Here is a 24,203-nt window from a genome sequence, read left to right as displayed (position 1 = left end):
GTTTAGTAAATGGTACAGCAGGTTTTTCCTACCAGTTTTGCTGTGGCAGCCTCTGAGTCTCCACATTAGTTCTAAAAGACTTGAAGTACCAGCTCACAGAAATTAAACAGATTCCACTAATCAGCATTAAATCTGCCATCTGTCAGTCAGAACCCAGCATGACTGACTCTGGTGCTCAGTACAGCCCTCACTGGATCTTTCATTTGTTAACCCTTCTCTGTTGAATTCTCTGCTGTGTCAGGACAACAAGAATAACCCTGTACCACCTGAATGCAGTAGGACCATATCCAGAAGACAATGGAAGCACAGTGAAGAACATCTAGGGTGCTGATTGTGAAGCAAGGCATTTGCCAGTAACCTGTATGGTATGGTAAAAGCAGTTTGCATTCCTCCTATAATAAAGAAGATCAGAGGAAAACACTCACCTTATCAGGATGAACCACAAGCACTGCTTTCCTGTAGTACTTCTTTACTTGTTCAGGAGTTACTAAATCTGCCATGCTGACTGGTTTCCACTTATTTTCCCCTTCCCAAAGCACTGTATGTAGAGTGGATATTAATGCTCTGATATTTCTCTCTTTTCCTTCAATCCATTCAAGAATCTGGGAAAATCAGAATACATAGAACTGAATGCAGCACTGTAAGCATTCTCAGCCTCCAGAGACATAATCTTCACTCTCTGCAAGACCATATAATCATGACTCAAGTGCAGTTGTCCTACTGCACTCAGTCTCCAAATTCAACTGCCTTAGCCACTCAAAAAGGGATACTTTGCATCTGTCACTGGAGACTAGCTCATTGTTACTAGTTTACTGCAGAAATTCAGTCATTGCAAGAGAAATGGTTAAAAACATATGTTATATTAATCTTATCCCTGTCAGGGCCCACAGACAAATTATTATTTGATTTGTACAAAAGCGTAAACATATTTTAAAACTTCCATTACAAGCTTTGTACAACAGATAGTGTCTAATAGTAATTCACGTTTACTTCAGCAACCTGCAGAAGTGCACGGACAAAAGTGCTCTTTGAGATGTCCCCAAAGTCAATCGGAGTAATGTTGCTCAGACTTTAACAGAAATATTCAAGCCATAACATACGGATACAGTGTTCCCATTGAACCCTTACTATTACCAGTGAGAATGGTAACTAAATATCTATACTTGTTTCAATTTGTGGTAATTTCTGTTAAAATGTGCCCATGCACTCTCTCTTCAGAAAGGACACTTTGTGAAAACAAATTTCAGCATTCCTTCAAAGCTCATTTACTAACTTTTCTGAAGCACCATGAAGACTAAAAATCTGGAAGTGTATTAATATGTGAAGTTATCAATGACTAACAGGTCAAAAACCTGAACAACAAGGAACACATCCCAGACTAGTTATACATCCTGTCTATGGAACTGCACCTTCTAGTAATGTCTTAGGACAGCAGCAGCCCTTGTTAATCAGAAAATGAAAGTACATGATCACCCTGAAGACAGCTATTAATTTTTAACGCATATTTTTGTATTATCAGCTACATTCATATTTTCTAAACCATGAGCCTTTAGTTTCTCTGTTGGTCATTGTATCCTTCTGCTCTGTTAACAGCAGTTCTAAGCATAAGATCAGATCTTCACTTGAATTAAAATCACTGTTAAACAAACCTTGAGTTTCAAGGGGTCCATATCTTTAGCCATCTCTTGTTTTCTCATCTCAGCAATTGTCTTTGGTCCCTTTTTATCAGATTTTGCTGAAAATCCTTGATTAGATAAGAGATCCTCAAAGTCATTTTCTGAAACTTTTGGCTTTTGACCTATGAAAAGAGAAAAAACATTAAATGAGAAGTCTCACTGGAGAATACATTAACAGGGGAAATGTATTGCCCTTAGATACACCTGGATGGCATTTGTCACTGCCATGATAAATATCCTTCAGTGACACCAAAAGCCACAAAACTAAAAAGGAAAAAAATAAAAGGTATCATTAACAAACTTTCAGTCCAACAGAGCAGACAACCTAACACGCTAACCTCTGCCTAATACTTGCATGTCATCCTTTTTAGAAAAATGGAGCAGATTTGAGGGAACGCACATCTATCTACAATTTTGGAAATGACTCCATTTTTCCATTGTAAGTTAGTTTCAAATGCCACGCAGCAGTTTTTCAAGTAACCATATACTCAACAGTATCATTGAAAGCACATAGTCAACACCTAAGCACGTTGAAACTTATCCAGAATAATGAACTGATAAAATACCAACATGAATATTCATTACATAACCAACAAATTTCAGAGAACTCTGAAGAAGCCTCTGGATGTTGTCTAGTCCAATCCCCACTCAAAGCAGGGACAACCAAGTACATTTGTTAGGCCTTTGTCCAGCTGAAGTCCATCTGTTTTTAAGGGAGAGGAATTACAACAACCTGTTTCAGCATTTCATCACGCCAATTGATTTTTTTGCCTTGTTCTACAGATTTTCCTGTGCTGCAACCTACACTCATTGCCTCTGCATCCTGACACCTTTTTCCAGATATGGACCAACAGAATAATTCCAACTTAAAAAAGTACCTGCTGTTCACTTATATGTCAGTTTAAGGGAAGAACAATCCTAATATCAACAAACCAGAAAATAAAATTTTCCAAGAAAGCTCATACAGAAGAGGCCAAGCCTAACCCTATAACTCCAGGTTTGCCTACTCAGTTGGAATACATTAAAGAACTGTATGATGCCACCTGGTCCGGTCCCCATGTCTCTTTCAAGCACAAGAATTTTCAGTAATTTTACCTTGTCTTTCTCAAGACAAGCTACTCTTCTTCAGCTATGAAAAACAGTGTATCCCTTTATCTTTGCATCACAAACAGACTAACATGAAGCAACATTATCAACCATCTGTCCTCAGATGGATCAAATTTACCTTTCTAAACTCACTGATACTAAACCAGTTCCCATGTGGGTGAGTAATTATAGCCTTGAGACTTTATGCCCAAACTCGTGTACACCTTTGCTATCATCAGCTTGTCTGTTATGTACTGGGATAGGTTTGGAAAGGCAGGATACCAGATTTGGCAAGTGTTTTTCTGTTTTCAACCAGACACATCTTAAATGTAAAGAAAAATATGAAGATAGAAGAGCTTCTGCGGGTAACAGCACACCCAACTAACTTCACATGGGACATTATAAGTAATAGACATTGAAAAAACTTACCAAAGCTTGGGGCTCTGACTCCTCTTTCTTCTCGTCCCCCAATAACACTGAAGTTTACTGTGTAGTTGGGCTTAGCTGCTGTGCTGGACTTAGTCTGGGACTGCCATGAAGGAGTTTGTGGTTTGGAGGATTTCTGCCACTGATTTCCTATCTTCTGAGATGGAGCAGTCTTCTGACTAAATCCACTACCCAAGAGTCCACCAGCGGATGAACCTAACAAAAAAAAATACTCAGTTGTTCAGTTAAGCACCTGTCACCTGTTTAATACAAGTAAGACAGTTTGGTCTTGACATATAACCACAAAGCTCACAGTGTAACAGGAAAGCGTGGGTAAAATGAAGTTAAGAGTCTCATTAAGAAGTAACTTGGATAGCAGGAGCTGGAGGCTTTACTGAAAGTCTTTTCTTACAACTCAAGGTTTCAAATGTCAGTTTTAGCAAAAACATGCACCCTTATCTGAAGGGTCAGGCACGTGTCAGGCTAGGAGATAATATGGCTGTGACAGTAGCTCTGCTTCCCACTTCTGCTAATATGCAGTGCATAATAAACAACTAATTACAAAAAATGGTAATAGACTGAGAAGATTTTCCAATGAATGCTTTCAAAGTCTCTAGTGGTTCCTTGCACTACTGTTTAAGGAAGATGAGGAGACCATTAATCCATAGAAGCATTACCAGGGAATATACTGCACATGACTAAGAGAAGCACTGCAGCCTGCAGGAGATCCTGCAATCAGCCTCCTGTGGCACAGGCCAAGCCTGTCTGGGTAAACATAGCAATGCAAACTTGATTTGCTCTTTCAAAAATGGCTCCTCACACTTCAGCTCTCCTGATGCCTCTCTTTGGAAGTGGCTCCTCAGACCTCTAATTCGCACAAGAGGATGTCTCCCCAGGGCTATGACAGGATACCATACTATATCTTGAAATATTGCACCTGATAAAACCCAGTAATGCAATATAACACCCAGTAAAATCTAGGAATGCACTGCTTTTTCATTAAATCACTCAACTGCAGTCAACTCAGTTTTCAGTCATTGACAACTTGTGAAATTTACAGAAAAAAAATTGTTACTAGTCATAGCAAATCTGCATATTGAAAAATTATCTCTTTCACCTATTCTTTCAAAGCATTCTACGTTTACTATTGCAGTTTTCAAGGCCAACAAATTCTTCCTGTAGGACAAGTCAATTCCTCACTGCTCACAAAAACTTTTCAACACCACACTCCTACTTTCTGACAGAAGACCACTCCTAAAGAAGAGTGTGATAACACCAACCAGCACAGAAAACCATTGGTATCCTACCAGTATGCTAATACACCAGTATGCATTACTTTAGCTGCTATTTTTTGAGGTTTATATAGCATTCATATTTAAGCAGCTTGCACTCTCATAAATTTTCTTTCAGAACAGCATCTTGTATGTGAAAGCCAAAAAACTCCAATGAAAAAGACAACAGAATGTGATATTCCAGTTGTATTCCAGAACTGAATTCCAGTTCTTGTGATGCCTTGAAAATTCATTTCAAGCCTGGGAACATTAACTAGGACAGTGACATCTGGCTACTTCTTAATGCAGTCATTTTTCCTATTGAAAGCTAACTGAAAGAGTAATTAATTGACCCAAGTACTGCTAAAATTAGTTTGATTTCTTTCATCTGATTCAGTGTGGGCTATACCTACATCTTCAAGTCAAGAATAAAGTGACTTTTTTTACTGTCACATTATCTGTGCATTTAATAATCTGTGTTAACCTGAAATATTAAACTAGAAAATTTTTAACATTTTTTTACATCAAAGCAGCCTTATTGGTACTGCTTCAACACCAGAATTTTGCCATGCTTATGCCCAAGCAACATCAAGAAATCAAACATTGCATGCTACCTGGTGTTTCTGCAAGAATTCCACTCAATTCAATACACAGGGCTAACTGCCAAGGCAACAGGTTAAAACCTCCATCAGCTCCAAGCTAAGGGAAAAGCAGGTTTGCTCAATTCAGTGACACTAGGCTGCTCTGAATCATTCTGTGTACTCTGGGCAGCTGGTCGCATTTGTTATGGCAGTGTGGGTTCTGAAATGCGAGGACTGCAGCTCTTTTGTGAGTGCTACATGACTAAATTCCTGAGTTTCAGGCCAATAAAACACCTGGGAACAAAAGTTATTCTGCAATGTTTCTTATCTTCCAGAACTCCTTGTGCCCCTCACTGCAAACTGAATGCAAGCATTTATAGTGTTTTTGGTACTGGTTTGCAAAGTATGGCCCTTGATTTGTGCTTATCTTACAAACAGGGTAGATGTGAGTAGCAGAGCTATGAAAGTCTACTGAATTCAAAGGAAAGTTCTGAATTAACTGTTACTTTGGAATTAAAAATAATTAACTAATTCAACCCTGCTTTCATTTTAAATCCTTCAAGAACAGTATTAATCAATGCTAGGTAAGAAACCTCATGCTCGGTTACTAAATCAGAGACTCCTGGTTTCTCTTACCATCTCAACTCTATTCTCAAGCATTAATTACTTTTACTGTTTTTATATCACAGCTGTAGTTATCTTCTGAAATACTACTCTGGATGTTTAAAAATATCTGGAAGATTCAATGTTTTCTTGTTACTCACCAGCTCTCAGCAAATATCTCAAGCTAGATGTTGACAATTAAAAAGAAACACTTCCTTTGATAGGCTGTCAAAACCATTTATAGGTACAAGAAGCAAATCAAACAGTAGAGGCCCTAAAAAATATAGCCTATCAAAAGTAAGATCTTACCTGGAAGACCAGATCCCAGATTGGCAAGATCAGCAAAAGGATCAAAGTTCTGAGCTTTCGCCTGGCTAAAAGACAAGCCTGAAGACACACTGGACTGGCTTCCGGTGGTAAAAGCTTGGCCTGTATAATAAGAAGACACATCACATACCTAGTCTGTTTGGAAATTGAGTGAAAGAATAAGAATAGTGTCGACACAAGACCTCATGCAAACTTCCCCAAAATTCTACTTCACAACATCTTTTCCCATTACAAGAATCACCATTACTGTAGAGAACTGAAACAATTTAATTCCTGTGTCTTGAACTTTAATCTGAAAAACTACGCAAGTGTCTTACTAAAGGAGCACTTAAGCAGCAAAGCAAAAATGCATGAAGACACGTTCAGCAGTTTCAGGTGATTAAACTGACCCAGTCTGGAGTATTCCTTTAATGGAAAAATTTAATATCATAATACCTTCACAAACAGGCTTCAGCTGTGGTGATGCTACACTGCTGGCTGTTGAGGAATCTGCCCAAGAATCCCACCCACTTAAGAGATCTGGGTGGCTTGTAGATGATGATATTTTAGGTGGTTCTGGTGTCAAATTGCCTACAGAAGAAAAAAGAAATGTTTTCATGTTTAAGAAAACCATAATAATAGTATATATATTTGCCAATACCAACAGAATGTGTATCACATTGTCAGCTACACAGCTTGCTTAAATCTCTTGGCAACAATCTCAAACAGGACTCAGAAGGGTTGTACCACTGGAATTCCTCCATTTCTATTTTAAAACATCCCACGCATTGCATAGATAAGGTATTTTCATGCACAGGCAATGCTATGAATTTAACAGCTTAGGTCTCCTGACCAAAAGGACTAGCTCAGGTACAGATCTAAGGCATACTGCTGTTCCTGACAACACAGCTGGTAAGCAGAAAGCAGCAGTGCTCCATGAATAGTGCTCTTTATCACTCAGCAGTCTGGGTGTTACACAGGTGAAGCCAGGTCACTTCAAAATGCAAGTTTACCTAACTCAGCCTGCTTGTGACAAAGGGGCCTCTTGGCCAACTAATACGCTCTTTGAGGTGTAACACACAAATTAATGCACACAATCGAAGAGCAGGATATAAGAAGAGTGATTTTTTTCTGGGAAGAGGTTAAGAATCTCTAGCTGCATGGATAAAAACCACTTTTCTAAAAACCACTTTTCTATACACCATGACATTTAAATGAAATTGTCGTATTTAAAAGCATGCAAGAGTGCTGCCACCAACTCCTGGAAAATGTCATATCCCATTTAAAGGTATTATAACTGCCATCCCTGACACTTCCAAATTATTCCCCACTTACACACTCACACAAACTATGAGGTGAGCCATCCTCAGAATGAGAAATGCTATGTATGGAACACTCAAAACTGCATGCCAACTCGGAGCATTCTCCTTAGCAGAGCTTGAGGATACTCATAGTGAAGCAGGACAGCTTTTGAATGTAAATACTTTAATGCTGTAACAACTGTCAGTGCAACAGGGAGAGGGGATATTTCAGTAAAGCATATTTAGTGGTGTTCTAAGACATTTCACAGACATAGGGTCAGCCCAGCCATCCTTACAAAAGCAGTAACATTCTGAGGCTTTGAAAGTCTCAGCTACTACAGGACAGCCTTTCACTTGTCTCAGCACCTCAGCTTTACATTCTAAATATTAGTATCAAATCCTCTTAATTAAGGAGATCATTAGAAGCAAATTAAACACCCCTATAGTACCTCAAGCTACTAATATAATTTATAATTAGATCTTACAGCTGCAAAGTGAGCACATCAAATACTGTGCAACAAATATCTGCCGAAAGCCTGTATTACAGCAGTACTCTCTGCTGCATGAGAGGGAAAACATCAGAATAAAACACAAGAAGTACCCACCACTTCCAGCCCTTTCTCCACACCCAAGCTTCATTTCCCTGCCTCTGAAACCATGGAAAAAACAATACATATTGGTGTCAATACTCGGGACCCCAGCTATCCGCTAAACCACAGTGTCGCTGGCTACAAATCAGCACCTGTTCATCGGCTTAGAACTTTATTGTATTATATTCCACTCCCAAAAGTTAAGCAGGCCTTCAATTACTACTAATATTGATTTTTAGGCCAGAAATTATTTTGTTCTACAGTCTCTGCTATTAAAGGCCTTTTTCAGGAGCATAATAAAATTAACACTATTATATGAAATTAACTACTACGAAAACAAATTGAGAGAAACAAGAACAAATTAAATTACAGGTGAATGCATTTGAAGGATTGAGAACATGCTATGGGAATGAGCTGTTTTATAACAGTTGGCTTAAGAGAAGTCAAGTTCATTGCCTCCCCCACGCTGAACTAAGCAGGAAGTAGCCTACTGCTACATACAGCGGTAAATTCACTATTAATAGTAAAAGCTCATATACAACCACTACACTTAACAGAAAAATCTGAAACAATGCAATGTACAATATACTGAACAGATAACTCATTCCTCCTGAAACTGTTCTTATGCTATCTTCTTTTCAATTCTACAATGTGGTCATTTTGTCGGATTTTAACATCAAGAAAAAGTGTTATCAACTTTTTGACTTTGATATTTTGACTTCTACATATTCTGAAAAGGTATGATGAAACCATGCTGAATCTCTATTTTTGTAGCTGACACACTGCAATTCATACAAGCACACTAAGAGAAAGGAGCAGAATTCCTAAAGAAATGGTAAAACATGAACTATAGCTCAATATTCCAAAAATGGAAGCAATTAAGATGATGAACATGCAGACCCAAACCGGGTTGTCTCATATTGAAAATCCCTAGCCATACAGCAATGAACCACTGGAGGTCTCGGCAAAGAGCGCTGTCCTTTACTAGCACTGCTCAAACCAAGCCAGGATGCAAGAATAAGTTCGTGGTAATCAGATCACACTTTCCAACTTCCCAAAATAAGAGACCTGCATTTTACTCCACACAACTTCACATAAGGTCTTCTTTATTTAACTTGTCATGTCTACAGGAAATCCTTTAATCACAGACAACAGGATTTTCTGTGAACCAAAAGGCTGGTTTAGTATGATGCAAGGTTTTATTAACCTTATCTAAAGTCTGTCTGAGAACTCAAGTTCACAGAAACTAACCTCTCCTCAGGAGAAAACTACACTGATCACTCAGGTTTCTTTTGACCACCTTCCAAATCTCCTGCTATCTTTGAGGGAAGTATATCTTGACTCAGCCTGCATTAAAGATGATCTGTTACTTAAAAAATACAGAAGAAAATTAAGTTACGTCGTTAAAACACAGCTGTATAGCAGCAACAGCACAACATTTTCCTATTACAGGATAGAATGACTTAAAAGACCAGATACTGTGTAAGAACTATCTTTCACTTTTTCAAAACTGCTATGATTTTAAATTTTAAGTCAACATCTGAGAAATACAAGGTTAAAGTTCCACATCTTGAATTTGTGTTCACTGAAACATCTTTTCTCCTGGTACCTATAGCAGTTTAGTAATCATTTACTGACAAATAAAGCTTATCCATCACTAAAATTTGATTCTAGACACTTACAAGTGCTCCAACAGTAGAGTCATCAAATTTCATTACTGCAGCTTATTTTGAATGGCCACTGCCATTACTACTAATTTATTTTTAGTTTAAAAATTTTCTCCCTTTTAACGATCTTATGTTTTCACATAAGATCACTTCTGCTCACTTAACACAGTTCTTCTGAATATGTCAGTTGAGAACATGTTCTTATTTTTCCTTTTTTCTCCAGTTACTAGTGATCCTGTCCTTTCAGTACTCAAAAAATCACATTAAGTGCAACATAATCATTAATATGCCTTACTTACTTGATAAAATTGATACCTGTACTGGATAGAATGCTAAATGCTCAAATACATACACCCTTCAGCTAAACACACATAGCAGCTCTCATTTGAAAGATAAATGTAAAGGAGTACGAAATGTTACCCCAGCTCCTCCACTTCCATACAGTTTTTAAAGACTGCATTTCAAAAGAGAAATATTGGGAAATCAACGTAAAAGAGCAGGCTGAAGAGAAAATGGGTACATTTTAATTATCTTTTCCTATGTTGACAGAAAGCTTCAGAAATTACATTAAAACAGCAGGTATCCTAATACACTTACCAGGCTACAAGTTATCAAATAAAATTAGGAGTAAGCACAAAACAATAAGCATTGAAGTCAGATGTAAAAATATTCCTTTTTTTCCTCTACTTGCTCAAATGTTATTAACAGCTGACTATTGATGGTGATCTCCTTAAGGTTGCAGATAAACATTTAGTGAACAGAAATCCATATTTTATTTTTCCCACTTTAATTTAATTCATAAAAGGTTTTTCTGTGTCCTCTCTGATAATAGGGTCTGGTACTATTCAACTTGGAGAAAAGAACCAGGAACATTCTTATAAATATGTAAAAATATTTAATGTGAAGAAACAAAAAAAGACTGAGACACACTCTTCTCTGTGCTGCCCACCAGAAGGACAAGAGGCAATAGGGCACAAACTTAAACACAGGAAACTCCATTAAAAATACTTTCTTTCCTCTAAGATCTCCCCAAACCTGGCACAGGTTGCCCAGCTGTGGAGTCTATAGTGTTGGAAATGCTAAAAACCAGAAAGGACATGACACAGTCCTGAACAGCCCACTCTACATGACCCTGCTTTGAGCATATCAGCTAGAGAATCTCCTCTTGAGAGGTCCTGCCCCTCTAGTGAGGCAGATTTTGGCTAAGGTCATAAAATATGCTGAGCTACCAGGGAACGACAAGGATCACAGTGTCTAGCTTCTGGCTCTGCACAGGACAGCTCCAAGAATCACACCATGTGCCTGAGTGTGTTTTTCAAACATTTCTGGAACTCTTGTCAGGCTGGTGCTGTGAACACTTCCCACTGCTCCAGTGCTCAGCCAGCCTCTGGGAGAAAAACCTTTTCCTAATATCCAACCTAAATGTTCCCTAACACAACTACAGGCCATTCCCTTGGGTCCTGTCACTGGTCACCACAGAGATCAGATCATTGCAGACCCCTCCTCTTTCCCTCACAAGGAAATTGATGACTGCAATGAGGTTTGCCCACAGTTTCTTCTTCTCCAGGAGAAACAGACCAAGTGACCTCAGCTGCTCCTCATTAGCCTTCCCCTTAAGGCTCTTCACCATACTCATGGCCCTTCTTTGGACAGTCTCTAGTGGCTTAGTGTCTATTTTTATATTGGGGCACCCAAAACTGGCCCCAGCACTCGAGGTGAGGCAGCCCCAGCACAGAGCAGAGTGGGACAATCCCCTCTCTAGCCTGGCTGCTGATGCTGTGCCTGATGCACCTAAGGACATGCTTGGCCCTCCTGGCTGCCAGGGCACTGCTGATTCATTCAGACTGCCATTAACCAGAACCCCCAGGTCCCTTTCCATGGTGCTCCTCCCCAGCATTTCATTCCCCAGTCTGCCTGCATCCAGTTTTCCCCATCCCAGGTGCAGAATCTGGTGGAAATAATGCTCCACAGATCAGCATTGATCAAATCTTCTTTTGAGCAAAATATTTATCTTTGGTAACCTTACACAGGGACAGCAATAGTGGCATAAAGCTGACACTATACAAGTACACAACTGAAACACATGGCTCTTTCTATCTACAGGAAAGAACAAAAACATTGCAAAGGAGGCAGCAAGTGAAATCTTCTCAGCAGAATCAATCACAGCTGGAATATAATGATTAATAATATGATAGAGAGGGCAAGCAGCTGAGTAGCCTTTTACTTCAAAGAGGAAGCCCTTCTCTCAGTCAGACAAATGATGCATTTTTTTTCTGTATAGTTTATCTGTATCTAACACTCAGACTGCGTCACTCAGATGCAGGGTCAACTAGAGCAACTGCTAAACAAAGAGGGGCAAGTCAAAGCTGCACGCAATAAGCCCTGGGAAGAAATCACTAGATTCAGGAAAAGGTGTGTGATACCACCATTCCTAGCTACTTGCACGTTGTAAGTAGGTGTCTGCATGAGAAGAGACCTGGACTTTTCTGTGGGACACAGCTAGCTCCAACAGACTGACCACAAGCCACAGCTGAGCTTCCCAAACTAGACATCTTTGGGAAAACATGTTTTCCCAAAAAATATTGCACAGCAGCTGTAAGAGAAGGGACAGATATGACAGAAACAGCTCTGCAGACGTTAAGGTAGGTGGAGAAGGAGGGGGAAGAGGTGCTCCAGATGCCAGAGCAGAGATTGCCCTGCAACACATACAAAAAACCACAGAAGAACAAATATTCACACTGCAGCCTGTGGAATACCCCACACAGGTGGGGTATGTCCTCGATGAAGCCACAACCATGGAGAGTAGCCCACACAGCAGCAGGTTCCTGGCAGGACCTGCAGTGCCTGGGAGAACCATATCCCTATAGCAATCTCTTCCTAAAGGACTGCATCCTACACAGAGCTGTGCTCTTAAAAGACTGCATGCTATGGGAAGCACCTATACAGAAAGAGGGACTGAGAGTACAGCAGAGAAGAGCCCTCACAGACTGATCACAACCCATACCTCTATGGAGAGAATCCACACTTTTCTTTAAAAGTCATATTTTTAAAAACTTAAACACTAGTAGCTCTACCACTCCACCATTTCTGCAAATGTCTGTTTCTCCTTAAAGAATGATGGGAACACTGAATATATCACAAAGATTTTTGTTTAAAGATTAACAGATTTTAAAATAAATGCATGAGGAAAAGGCTTCGCCAAGAATATATCAGAGAAATGAAACAAATAAGATTAGAGTATTACATAATGTACTTTGTAAGTATATTAGCAGAATACATTCAGGTCAGGAAGGTGCACGTTAGCCTCAGCCTGCACTTTAGAACTGGCTATATTACAACTTGACTTGCTCATTTGTCTTCCAAGGTTTCCAGAAAATCTTTAAAACCTAAATACAGTCAACACAGCACACTATCCTCTACAAATTAAGTTTCCAGATATTTGGGTATCCTCAGTTATTAGATCATTGAGAGGACACTCCAACTCCTAACATATGGTTAGCAATTCTAGAAATCCTGTCACATCATAAATAATAGCATGACATTATACAGGAAACACTTGCTTCTTGGTGCATTTACATCTGTACTTCCAGAGTACAAAGCTAATTAAAACAGCAATCACAACAAGTGGATCTATCAAGACACTAATCCACTAAGCTGAAAGACAAATGCACAGAAGAGAAGAAACTGTTGAGAAACAGAACACCAGAAGCACACTTACCTAAATTTAAGAAATCTGAGCTGGAAGAAGGTGGAAGTGAACTTTGTGTGGAAGGAACTGTATTAGCTGTAGATGTTGAGGTTGGATGAAGGAAGTCCCCAAAGAGGTCTGGACCAGACAGGGCTTGATTCTCTGAGCTTGATGACATGGTGAATGGATCAAATGGATCGGCTAAAAAATAAGCAGAAAACAAAATTATCTCATGACAAACTGTAGAATAGATGAAGTTGAAAAAGCCTTACTCCTCAGATGGCACAGACAAGAAGCAAAGCTCATGCTAGTAACTGCAGCAGCCTTCAGTCAATTTTGTGTGGCAAAGACTAACCACCCATTCCTTTCTCTAGACAAATGAACTTTCACATGGTACAAAAAGGGTCCCTCAGCCATACATAATATGAACAGCTACGTCTTCTAAAGCATCAAGACTCCATACAATTCAACAACATTGTTAATTTCATCCATTTAAGACACATCTTAAGTTTGTGTAACCATCTGACACACAGAAGAATTACATTCATTAAATACTCTGTAATGCCAAATCTGCAACTAGGTTTGAAGAAAACGGACTATTACACTATTAAAAAGAATATGAAGTAAAATGTTCATACTACCATTCAGACTTGAAGGCATTGGCGATTCTGGGGCAGAAAACACATCAACCCAAGAATGAAAACCAATAGAAGTAAGACTTCCGCAGGTCTCTAGTGATGCCAGTGAAGAAAAAACTAACTGGAAGAGTATTTATAGTCAGCATGGAGTAACATGTGACAGTCAGCTGGAATCAGGGCTTTAGATATTCCTGTTTCTGCTGCCCTCTAGGGTCAAAACCCCTGAAGAGCCCAGGGAGTCCTGCCAGATTCACTGAGAAGTTGAAGAGAAGGAATAATCCTGCTGTAATACCCCAACACATTCTCAGGTAATGACCACACTGTACAGGACTCAACAACATTTCAAGCAAATTTACAACAGCATCATACATAAACAAAACCTCAAGTTTGTTGAGCAAGCCAAAATACAACAGTGGCCAAATATTCTCACTTCTGCAACTATCTCTCTTAATACAATTCAATGAAATACACTGAATGAGAATGACTACAAGAATGCGATATACACATGACTACTGATAAAATGTTTCACACAACACCCATGGCTAAAGAAAGATAACGTAATCAAGGTTTCGTTTGATAGAATTCTACCTATGTAAAAATGGTAAATTACATTATTCTTCCCTGACCACAGTAACAAAGTTCAATAGTGAAGTGCCTCAAAATAAAGAAACATCTTAAACCATCTAAATGCTCTGTGAAAAATACTTCTAGTTGTCTATAGATTAAAGCTTTTAGTACCTATGAATTATCTTTGTGCAAACAAACAAAACCTTGTAATGGTTTCCTAGATTATGGGAGTAATATTCCCAGAAATCTCACCATTAACTTTAGGCAGAGAATTGCTATTCCCAAAAAGTGACAAAGAGATGAGCATCCACTGGTAAGAGGAACAGAATCTCTGAACTAAAGCACCCTGCTTAAATACCAAATAGACAGCACTGCATAGCATTCTCTTTAAGGATACAGACTTGCCAACATCATTAAAACCAGCAAGAAAACATCTTTTAGCAGTATCATTATCCTACTGATTTGAACAATAATCTACAGGATTTACAGTTGCTCAGCAGTCTCATGTGATTAACACTTAAAAATCCCACACAGACATTTGACCTAAGCAGCACAGTTCTGTACATCTAATGCCATTGCTTTACATAAAGTTCAAGTTATGACAAGTCTATGCCTTAGCAAAGGAAGTTATGGATTTAGAAAAGGATCGAGCATGCAACATTCATATGGGAAAGCTAAGAATTCCTTAAGATATTTAGTTCCTTTGAAATGGAAAATTCGTTACTTTTCCATTTACAAAAGTTTAAAGTTAACAGGATACTGGCAACATAACAGAATATCTGGGTAAGGTACAGGAACGTCTTCATGCAGAAGTAACACCTGTTCTATTCATAGTCTTGCTACAGACTGACATGTCTTCACCATTCACCATCTTGAAACACAGTATTTATTTTCTAAGCACAATGCAAGCAGCAGTTTTCATGTGTTGCCCATGTGACAAGTGCTGATATTAAACTCACATACCTGAAGACACAGCTGCTGCTGAAGATGAACCCTGAGTAGCAGCTGGACGCTGACTGCTGAAAAAGAAATCTGTTCCTTGTCCAAGAAGATCTCCAGTGGGCTCATCTGAAACCTGTGACACACTGCTCACAAACAGATTGTTCAACAAGTCAGCATTACTTGATGAAGAGTTTATTTCTGAGATAGGTTGTTTCTGTTCTGCTGAAATATCAGAGTCTAGTCCCAGCAAGTCCACATTCTCTTCAGGAAGAGATTTTTGTAATGGTGCAGATGGAGATTCAAAACCAGCTTCAAAAAGCAACTCTCCTTCTGGAGTAGAGTCTTTCTCATCAACTGCACTTCCTTCATCTGGAAATGTTGGGAACTCCTCATCTGAAGGATCACTCTCTTCCCTGTCATCAGACAGCTGAACACAATCATTTTTAGATGAGCTGTCTTCTATTCCACTTTCTGGAGTTTTTCCTTCTTGAATAGGAAAAAAAAAAAGAGTAACATCTTTAAATAACCAGCATTATTCTTTTGACTCGGGTAAGAGAAACTTCCACGGTGACAGTATACGAAGTTAATTCCTAACTAACCAAAACTCATATAAGAACTGATGAAAAAGGAACTACATGTTGCCTGCTACCTCTTTGTACAGGACAGACAAAGGAGCAGCTGACTACCATATTTGACACTCCACAGATAGGTATTACAAATTTTTTCAAAAAAAGACTGACTTGGACATTCACCTCAGATCACTATGTCTCTTAGAGCTGACAAGATTTCTCAGTAACTGCTGTACTCAATAAAAGCATAAGGAGCTGCTGACATTTTTAACAACAAAGCAGCAACCAGAAAAGAGAGTTACACGTGTGCGATAAAATTACATTTTCTTAGTCCCACTTACTGATAGGGACCCCACTGGCTAATCTACTTTGTTTCCTCTGTTCCTCAGCCAAAGTGGAGCTGTGTGAGTGAAAAGCTTGCAGATCTTTAAGGTTAAGATTTTTACATTAAAAGAAAACTTTAGCTCACCATTTAAGTTATACTCAACACCAAACCCCTTTACTTGGTGTTTATCCAAATGAAGGAGAATAACCGCTTGTTATTCTATAGAGCTCACTCTTTAAATAGCTCTCCTCGTGGTTAGTGAATTAGAGACTTTTACTGCCTAAGAAGGCTTAAGCATTCACTGGAAGGCATACAAGACAAATATAAACCACACAGTACTTCAGAGGAAAACCTGTACCTTTCCAGTCCAGAGAGTGAAAGAAGTTGTTTGCATCAGTACTACCGCTGCGAGGGGATTCTGTATCAGTAGGCGCACTCTCTGAAGACTGCTCCAACTGGGATGCCTCTGCTTCATACTGTGCAGTTGAACCTGGCTGTCTAGGCAACTCTGGTTTCCCTATAAAACAGAATTTAAGGCAGAGCCCATAGAGAGAAACTTCTCAATCCTCCACATGGCAGCTGATACTTGTCTTTCAAGCTGACTGCTGTAGGAAGACAATTATCTCCAATCTATTGCTCTGCAATTGCAAATTCCTGCCCCCACCATCTCTGAAATTAGCATTAACTTCTTTTCAGCTGCAAAAACTGGTAAAACCCAGTTTTGAACTAGGACAACAAATCAGAATCATAAAGTAAATCTCAAGCATTCTATTTACATTTGTAGGAAAATGTACTTAACACCTCACTTGTACCAAGCATCCCCTAAAACATTCAAGAGCTATGAACAGTATCTGCAATAAGAGACAGAAAAACACAAATGCAGCTATGGAAAAACCCAGAATATGCAAAGTCAGTGAAGAACATGGACTAAAGACGACTAAAGAAGAACATGGATAAAAAAGGGGTGGTACACTGTATGATGCTATTAACTGCTTCTTATATTTCTTATTTTACTGAAATCAGGTATCAAGTGATTCTTGCGTAATATTCAGTTGTGCTGTTACCTACTGCTGTACGACCTCTAAAAAACCCAAGTTTCTTCAAGACAAATGAAGAAGACTTCCTAAATTAGTTAATATTCATCCACTGTTTGAAAAAAATGGATGGACAGCTGGGATAAACCTATTTGTCTAAATTTAAATACACAACTGGGAGAGCACTTTTTCACTCTCCTTCCACATTCTCAGCAGTAGCTTAGAGATGCTGAAAACATATATGAAAGATCATAACTAATGGAAGAGTAAATTCAATTTTAATGGCAAGTATATTTAAAATCAGTTCACAGCACTTACTTTTGTCCTATTCCCTTTCCACCAATCTTAAGAAATACTTTCAGTGTAATTTGAAATCCTTACATTTCCTGTATCAATCAGAAAATGGAAGCGACTTAAGAAAATAAGAGTAACTTTTACAGAACCCCATCATCAATGACGATGTAAAGTTAAACACCTTAGCTTTAGAGATCTGATAATTGTGTTCACAGTAGGATTAAGCTAAGTTAAATAGAAAACTGCCTAAATCATAATACAAACAACACATATCCTGCTTGAAAGAAATAAAGGCCAGCAGCAACTATCTTGTATGAAAAAAATGTACTTGAGATGTACCATATTAACAGCACAGGGTGAGATCTCGTATCACTAAAATCACCACAGTAATCTTCGTCATGCTTCTTTATCCTCAAAACACAGAGAAGGCTTAAGAGCCTGAATGAAAATGTCAAAGCTAATCACTGATACCAGGAGAAGAAGAAAGATACTGAACAGCATTAACTGCAACTAATGCAGGCATCTACAGATAAAGACAAATACAGATAATAAAAGAGTGTCTGCTGGAACATATTAGGAAAAGTGCAGGAAACTAATTACAACATTACATGGCTATGCATAAGAATGTTGATAAAAACATTCTTACCTAAAACCATTTCTGAGGAATGCTCACGTAATTTTAAGTGAAATGATACTGGTGCCAGTTTAGCCAAATAAACCCTCTTCAAGACATTGTGGCTACAAATACTGACTGTTACAATTCCATTTGCTAGAAGTCCCTCCTGCAAATGGCCTATTCATAGCTCTGTAAGCTATGAAACCAAGCACATGTAAGCACAGTAGAATTAAGACAAGCGTAATTACAATCCTTATTACTGGAGGATAACTTAAGCTCCTCCATACAATGCATATTTTTAACTGATATTTACAAAAAAAAACCCTTTCCAATTTCTTTCAATTAATGGAACATCAAAAATTAAACAAAAGCTTCAAACACTAAGTACATTGAAAACCTTCTCACATTCTCTAGTTTTTCAATGGATTCATTACCAAATTTTGATAAAATCTCTTGCTGTTCCTCTCGGGTGGAGAAGAGGATCTTGGGATTCAGTCCTTTTATATTCATGTTATCCCAAGGTGGCTGTTCACAGCTGGGCCTATCTCTGGGCTCCACCTCTACTTCCAGATTGACTTGAAACAAATCAGGGTATTTCTCTTGTATGTCACAGGCATCCAGATCATATCTGTAAAGACACAGACAAGAAGTTTCTTGATACTGATGGCTAACTGGATTAGATCTACTACAGTCCAAAACAAAACTCCAAAGCAATTAATATAAGACATTAAAAATGCTGTATTTGTTTACTTTTCCCATCCTAAACAGGTGGTATTTTTGTACATTGTTTGTACAATGAACAATACATCTCGTTTCCTTAAGGTGAGTAAAAATAGACTCTTATTGCAATCAAAGTCATCTACTTCCTGAACTGACTATATTTCCTCTCCCAGTATATGTTGATGTTTGGCAGGTTAAGCAGTTTCAAAGACAACTTCTTCCAGTCTTCTACAAAGAGGTGTCAACATACTTGGCAAATTTCACTGTAGTGGCATTTCGGGGCACAAAGCCTGTATGGAATTGAATCTGAAACATCTTCATTGAAGCCATCTGTTGAAAACAAGAAACAGGAAACTGTATAAATCCACACGAACAGTATGTACAGTGTTCTGCCTTTAACATAATGCAAAGTATTATCAATATTAAAATATTTTGAAGTACTTGCTTTGCTACAGAAAATTCCATTTAATTACAAGTATACTTTATCTTGAAAGATTTAAATGCATTTGAGATAGAACATAAATAGATCTATTACCAGCATTAACAAACCAAAAGACCTTCAGTCAGGTATGTCTCATCACTAACCTCAAAACAGACTATCAAAGTCTAAAGCATTTACAGATCCTGTTGTGGAGGCTAAAACTGCATAACCCTTGTTCCTTTTCTGAACAGCATATGCTCAGGAAAATCCATTGTGCAATATGCCAGCCAAGAAATACATGTACATCACATACAAAGGAATGGCTTTAAAACAGTTTTAAATGTACCACATTTAAAAGGACACTTCAGAAGGCATTCAAGGAGTTTTTTTTGTACAACTTCAAGTCAGTCATTCATTCCAGAGAGAATTGTAGGGCTTTTGTCAACTGACTCATTTTAATCACTCAACTGTTTACAGATAAACTACTTTCCCATGCCTGATGGGAATATGAGTGTCCAGAAATATGCTACTATAGAATATTCAGGTAGCTCCTGAGCTTGCACAAATCCAAATTACAGCTCACTGATCAATGCAGCCTGTATTTGTTTCCTAGCATTAGTTGCAACATCTGTGATACAGTATTGCCAGTCCTTACAAAGAAGTCACGCAGTAGTAGTCCAGAAAATGTTATAACAATACTGAATTATGAAAGCTTTCCTCGTAAATGAGTATTTCCTGAACATCATAACCAGAAACCAAATAATAGAAAAAGCATTGCCACAGATTAAGGGCGATGATTCTTTCCCTCTATTCAGCACCAGTGAAGCCTCAGCTGTAATTGCAATGCCCAGTTCTGGGCTCCTTAGTACAGGAGAGACATGGACATACTGGAGGGAGCTCCTCTGATTCATCCATCTCTACCATCACTTTCCCAGAAGTTAAACTGAACTCTCTCTCTCTAATTAGCTGTGAGAAAGTAGAAGACATTCATAACACCCAACTGTAAATATAGTAGAAATCTTGAAATGTGGTGGTTAATCTCTGTAAGAGATCTGCAGAGAACTTTAGGGGGCAACTTACAGCACATAAAACTAAGGACACATTGAATATTGTTCCATCAAACCTCCAAACCCAGATCATCTCACACACTGTTGATGCATCATTTGTTACAGCTGACAGCTGAGAAAATTCTAGTCTTTTCTATCAGCGAAAAAATGCCAGAGAAACCACATCAAAGAAACTCTATCATGAATAGAAGTGAGATGGTACAAGAAGTATAACCTAGCCTTGGCTAAATTTGGTCAGGTTTATGCCTTTCTCCTGATGACCTTGAACAATACAGTAGTTATTTTTGCGCATTAAGGAATCATTTCACTGATTTTAAGTCAGTTAAAGTCATTAATAATCATTTCATTTTAGTTTTAAGGTATTCTGGAAGATCTTGTTGAACATGACAAGATTCGATACCTTCCTACTCACAAATCAGAAAAAAAAAACCAGGAGGAAACCAATTTCAGTAAACACTAACTAGGTATGAATACACATGTATGTCCCACATGTACCAAAACTGGCTGAAAAATTGTCTTGTCAATTTCCAGAAACCTTCAAGCTCTAAACTTTGTGCTATCTGTCCTTATCTTTTACATGGATTTCTAAGTTTAACTGGGTTACTTATCTGGAAAAAAAAGAACATGCCTGTCTTTTAAAAAAAAATGAAGACAGGCTTCATTAACAAGTTTTTTGTGATCTTGCAATACAGTTGCATCCATAGTTGAATTAAAAAAGGAAATATGCATTCTCCCTAGTAGAACAAAGACAAGTAAGAAAATCAGCTACAAAAATGGAACCTGACTTTAGAAATAGCCTATAAAACCACATGGATTTTTCTGGCCTGTTCTGTACCGTCAATCTCTGGAATCCCACTTTTCTGCTGAGTGGTATATTTCCTTTGTTTGCAGTTTGTGTGCACAGAATTAAAAAGTTCTGGCTTGTTGTGCAACTTAACAGATAATAATTGCTGGCTCAAAAAAAACTGGCTGGGGAGTTTCCCTAGAAATATAACAATTATCAGTATTGAAGTACTTTCCGGAAATGCTTATAAAAGCATCTACATGTACAGCATTGGGAGTGGACAGTCTCAGAAAGCTTGAAAAGGTTGAATTCACAAGTGAATGAAAACCTCAAACATTTCTCTAAACAAAGAATAGTAAATAAAGCAAAGTATTCAGTAGATAACTAGTAGGTTACAAAACTGCAACCAAAAAACCCCACATCTTCCATTCAGGCTCTTAAATTCATCATTACCTTGGCTTGTAGTCGTCCTCCTAGAGTTGACCGGGCGTGATAGATCACAATGAGAACATCTCCTTGGACTGTTATACCCAATGGGATTACCGCTTTCCCATCTTCAATTTTAAACTCCCTAAAGGAGAAAGAAAACATAATCATAGCCAATTAGTTTAAAAAGAGATTAAATAGTGTATTGCTTTAGATTTAGTCTGCTTTCTCCAAGGCCTTCAGGAGCTGGAAAGCTACAAGGACTTCAGTATTCTCTCATTTTTCTTGTCTGTGATTACCCACATCCAGCAGTGTTAGTACAATTTACAATTGTGCAGACACCAGAGCTGTACAAGGGCTTATAAGCAGTCACCTTGCAGCTGACATGCCTGGGGGATCCTTAAAGTTTCCATGACTGAGACATGATGTCATGCTCAGCACAAGTACATTACGGATCAATGTTCCCAGTCTTGCATCACATGGAGTGAGAAGAGAGTCTGGCTCAGTGCCTTGCAGTGCCCAGTGTGCCACCCCAGCATCAGCCCCACTGTTCTGCAAGACCAGCTGCTCTAACAAGCACAGTCATGATTCACTTTCGAGACCAGCTAAAAGGGTACACAGGAATCTAGAAACACGTAAATGCTAGAATCCAGAAAAACATAACTTGCTGTTTCAGAGCAAGTCATAATCTGTACTTACTTCATTTTGTCATATTCCTGGGAGGTAGTGGCTACTCTCTCATCTCCCACATAAACCTCACAAAAAGGCCTGCAGCCATTACGCTGCTTACTGAAAAGCGGCACGGGAGTCATGACAATTGATCTGACCAGGATGGGCTTGCTGTGAGGAATAATGGGTTCTTCAGCCATCATGTCACACATGTACTCAATGTATCTGCCAAAACCAGAGGATACTCATTTAGTCAGAGCACAAAATTCTAAGAAATGGGTGAACACATAAGCAAGTTACATCTTACTCAGTCACTATGCATTATTAACAGTGAAACAGTGGGAACATTCACCACCACCTCCAGCAAACGGATTTTCAAATCTGAAAAAGGTTCTGTAGCTTTACATATAATGACTTGTAAAATAAACTAGTCACTATTTCAAAAGGTCTTAAAATGCTAATCTAGGAGAACTATTTATTTTGTATCTTGTACATAACGGATCACTTAAATCTCCCTAAAGTGTTTAAATTTGTCCTGATTATTATATCTTATTTTGTGGAGAACCCCTTAAGTATACATTAAGTAAATGTGTACAAAAACATAAGCTGTCCTTTATACTGAATTAATACTTTATTTCCCATCCTTCAAAATCTAATTGTTTTTTTAGGAAACAACCTTACTACCACTGTCACTTGTTATTCATACTTTACAGTTATAAGATCTATCAAATTAAGTCAAATAAACAGTTTAAAACGTTTGCCAAAGTATGTGCAAGTCACCTCTGCATGCACTCCCAAAATAAAGGCACACAAGGCATTTTTACTGCATTGACAAAAATAATTTCTGGTATTCCCTCAGAGCTTGCAGTGCTGTGACATAATAAAACCTATTGTAATAAACTAGGAAACATGAAATAAGTCTTACACATGTGGAAGAGGATTTTATAATTAAGAAAGCATTCAAAAGCTCTGCACACCCTTGTTTTCACTCTTAACATTTCTTCTCCAAAGGGTATATTTGACCTATTTCTGATGGGTACTTACAGGTTCAGAAAATTCAGAACTCCCTTTAATTCACAATACAGCAAAGTACTTGGAAACACGTTTGAACACAGACATTATTGAAATAATTTATCTTTCTAAAGACATCCTATACCATATTCAGAATTGAATAACTACTTGCTTCATGAGTCTCTTACAGTACCTTTTATGAGAAGGCCAAATGCCAGGTGGACAGCGTTTCATACTGAACATATAAACAGCAGCTTCAGCAGTAGTGAAGAGACGACAAAAACACAGAAAAGAACAGACTACAACAGCAGATGCTGCTCTTCCATCCTAGTAAAAAAAAAAAAAAAAAGTAGCTTTGTTAGTAAATCTAGTGGAAAAAGCATTATCCAAGCTACTGAAGAACATCCCATTATGTATCCCATATCCTATCATTATTTAATGTCATGATGTACAAAGTCTAGTGCTGTTATTTGATTTGAAGTTTGTAGCTGAGTGTGAAAGGTTTTAATTTAAATTCCACACCATACAAAAGATATTACATAATACTTTCTTGTTCAAATGTGAGTAACTACTTTAGCTTAACACTATTTGAAATTTTCAGTTTATATTCTTTACCTTACTGTCACTAATACCCATTTTATAGGTTTGTTTCCCGGCTGCTATCTGAAATCCCAGAACACTGCTATTTTTGACTGATAGCCATGGACTACTGCTACAAGAAAAGTACAAAGGCTCAGAAGAACTAAACCACACTAAACTCTTTAGACTGCTGTCTAAAACTGTTAAGAAACAAAGAGAAAGAGATTAAAACTAGCTTCTTTCTGCAGGAATCCCCGCTACACACATATCCCAGATACATCCCTGTATTATAAAAGGCAGAAGATTTTTGGAAGAGATAATGGTTGACAGAAGAGGCCTTCTCCAG

At 38.2% G+C, this 24,203-nt stretch overlaps 1 protein-coding gene across 3 annotated transcripts in view; it reads right to left on the bottom strand.

Annotated features, from left to right (window-relative positions):
- GAK (cyclin G associated kinase) overlaps positions 1–24,203 on the bottom strand; it is a 68,775-nt gene that overhangs the window by 6,649 nt on the left and 37,923 nt on the right. For 2 of the 3 annotated variants that reach the window (XM_064735358.1, XM_064735360.1), the window contains 13 exons: positions 23,472–23,605; positions 22,298–22,492; positions 21,626–21,743; positions 19,151–19,230; positions 18,615–18,808; positions 16,595–16,753; positions 15,364–15,828; positions 13,226–13,396; positions 6,406–6,540; positions 5,953–6,072; positions 3,192–3,404; positions 1,650–1,798; positions 426–602 (listed from right to left, as the gene is read on the bottom strand). In XM_064735358.1, coding sequence (XP_064591428.1) covers positions 426–602; positions 1,650–1,798; positions 3,192–3,404; positions 5,953–6,072; positions 6,406–6,540; positions 13,226–13,396; positions 15,364–15,828; positions 16,595–16,753; positions 18,615–18,808; positions 19,151–19,230; positions 21,626–21,743; positions 22,298–22,492; positions 23,472–23,605 — 2,310 coding nt within the window. The remainder of the gene's footprint in view (positions 1–425; positions 603–1,649; positions 1,799–3,191; positions 3,405–5,952; positions 6,073–6,405; positions 6,541–13,225; positions 13,397–15,363; positions 15,829–16,594; positions 16,754–18,614; positions 18,809–19,150; positions 19,231–21,625; positions 21,744–22,297; positions 22,493–23,471; positions 23,606–24,203) is intronic. The other variant, XM_064735359.1, reaches the window with a different exon arrangement.

This window comes from Zonotrichia leucophrys, chromosome Z (genome assembly GCF_028769735.1).
Source record: "Zonotrichia leucophrys gambelii isolate GWCS_2022_RI chromosome Z, RI_Zleu_2.0, whole genome shotgun sequence".
Classification (NCBI taxonomy): domain Eukaryota; kingdom Metazoa; phylum Chordata; class Aves; order Passeriformes; family Passerellidae; genus Zonotrichia; species Zonotrichia leucophrys.
Note: the sequence above shows the minus strand (reverse complement) of the source record. Positions and strands in the feature narration are given on the sequence as shown.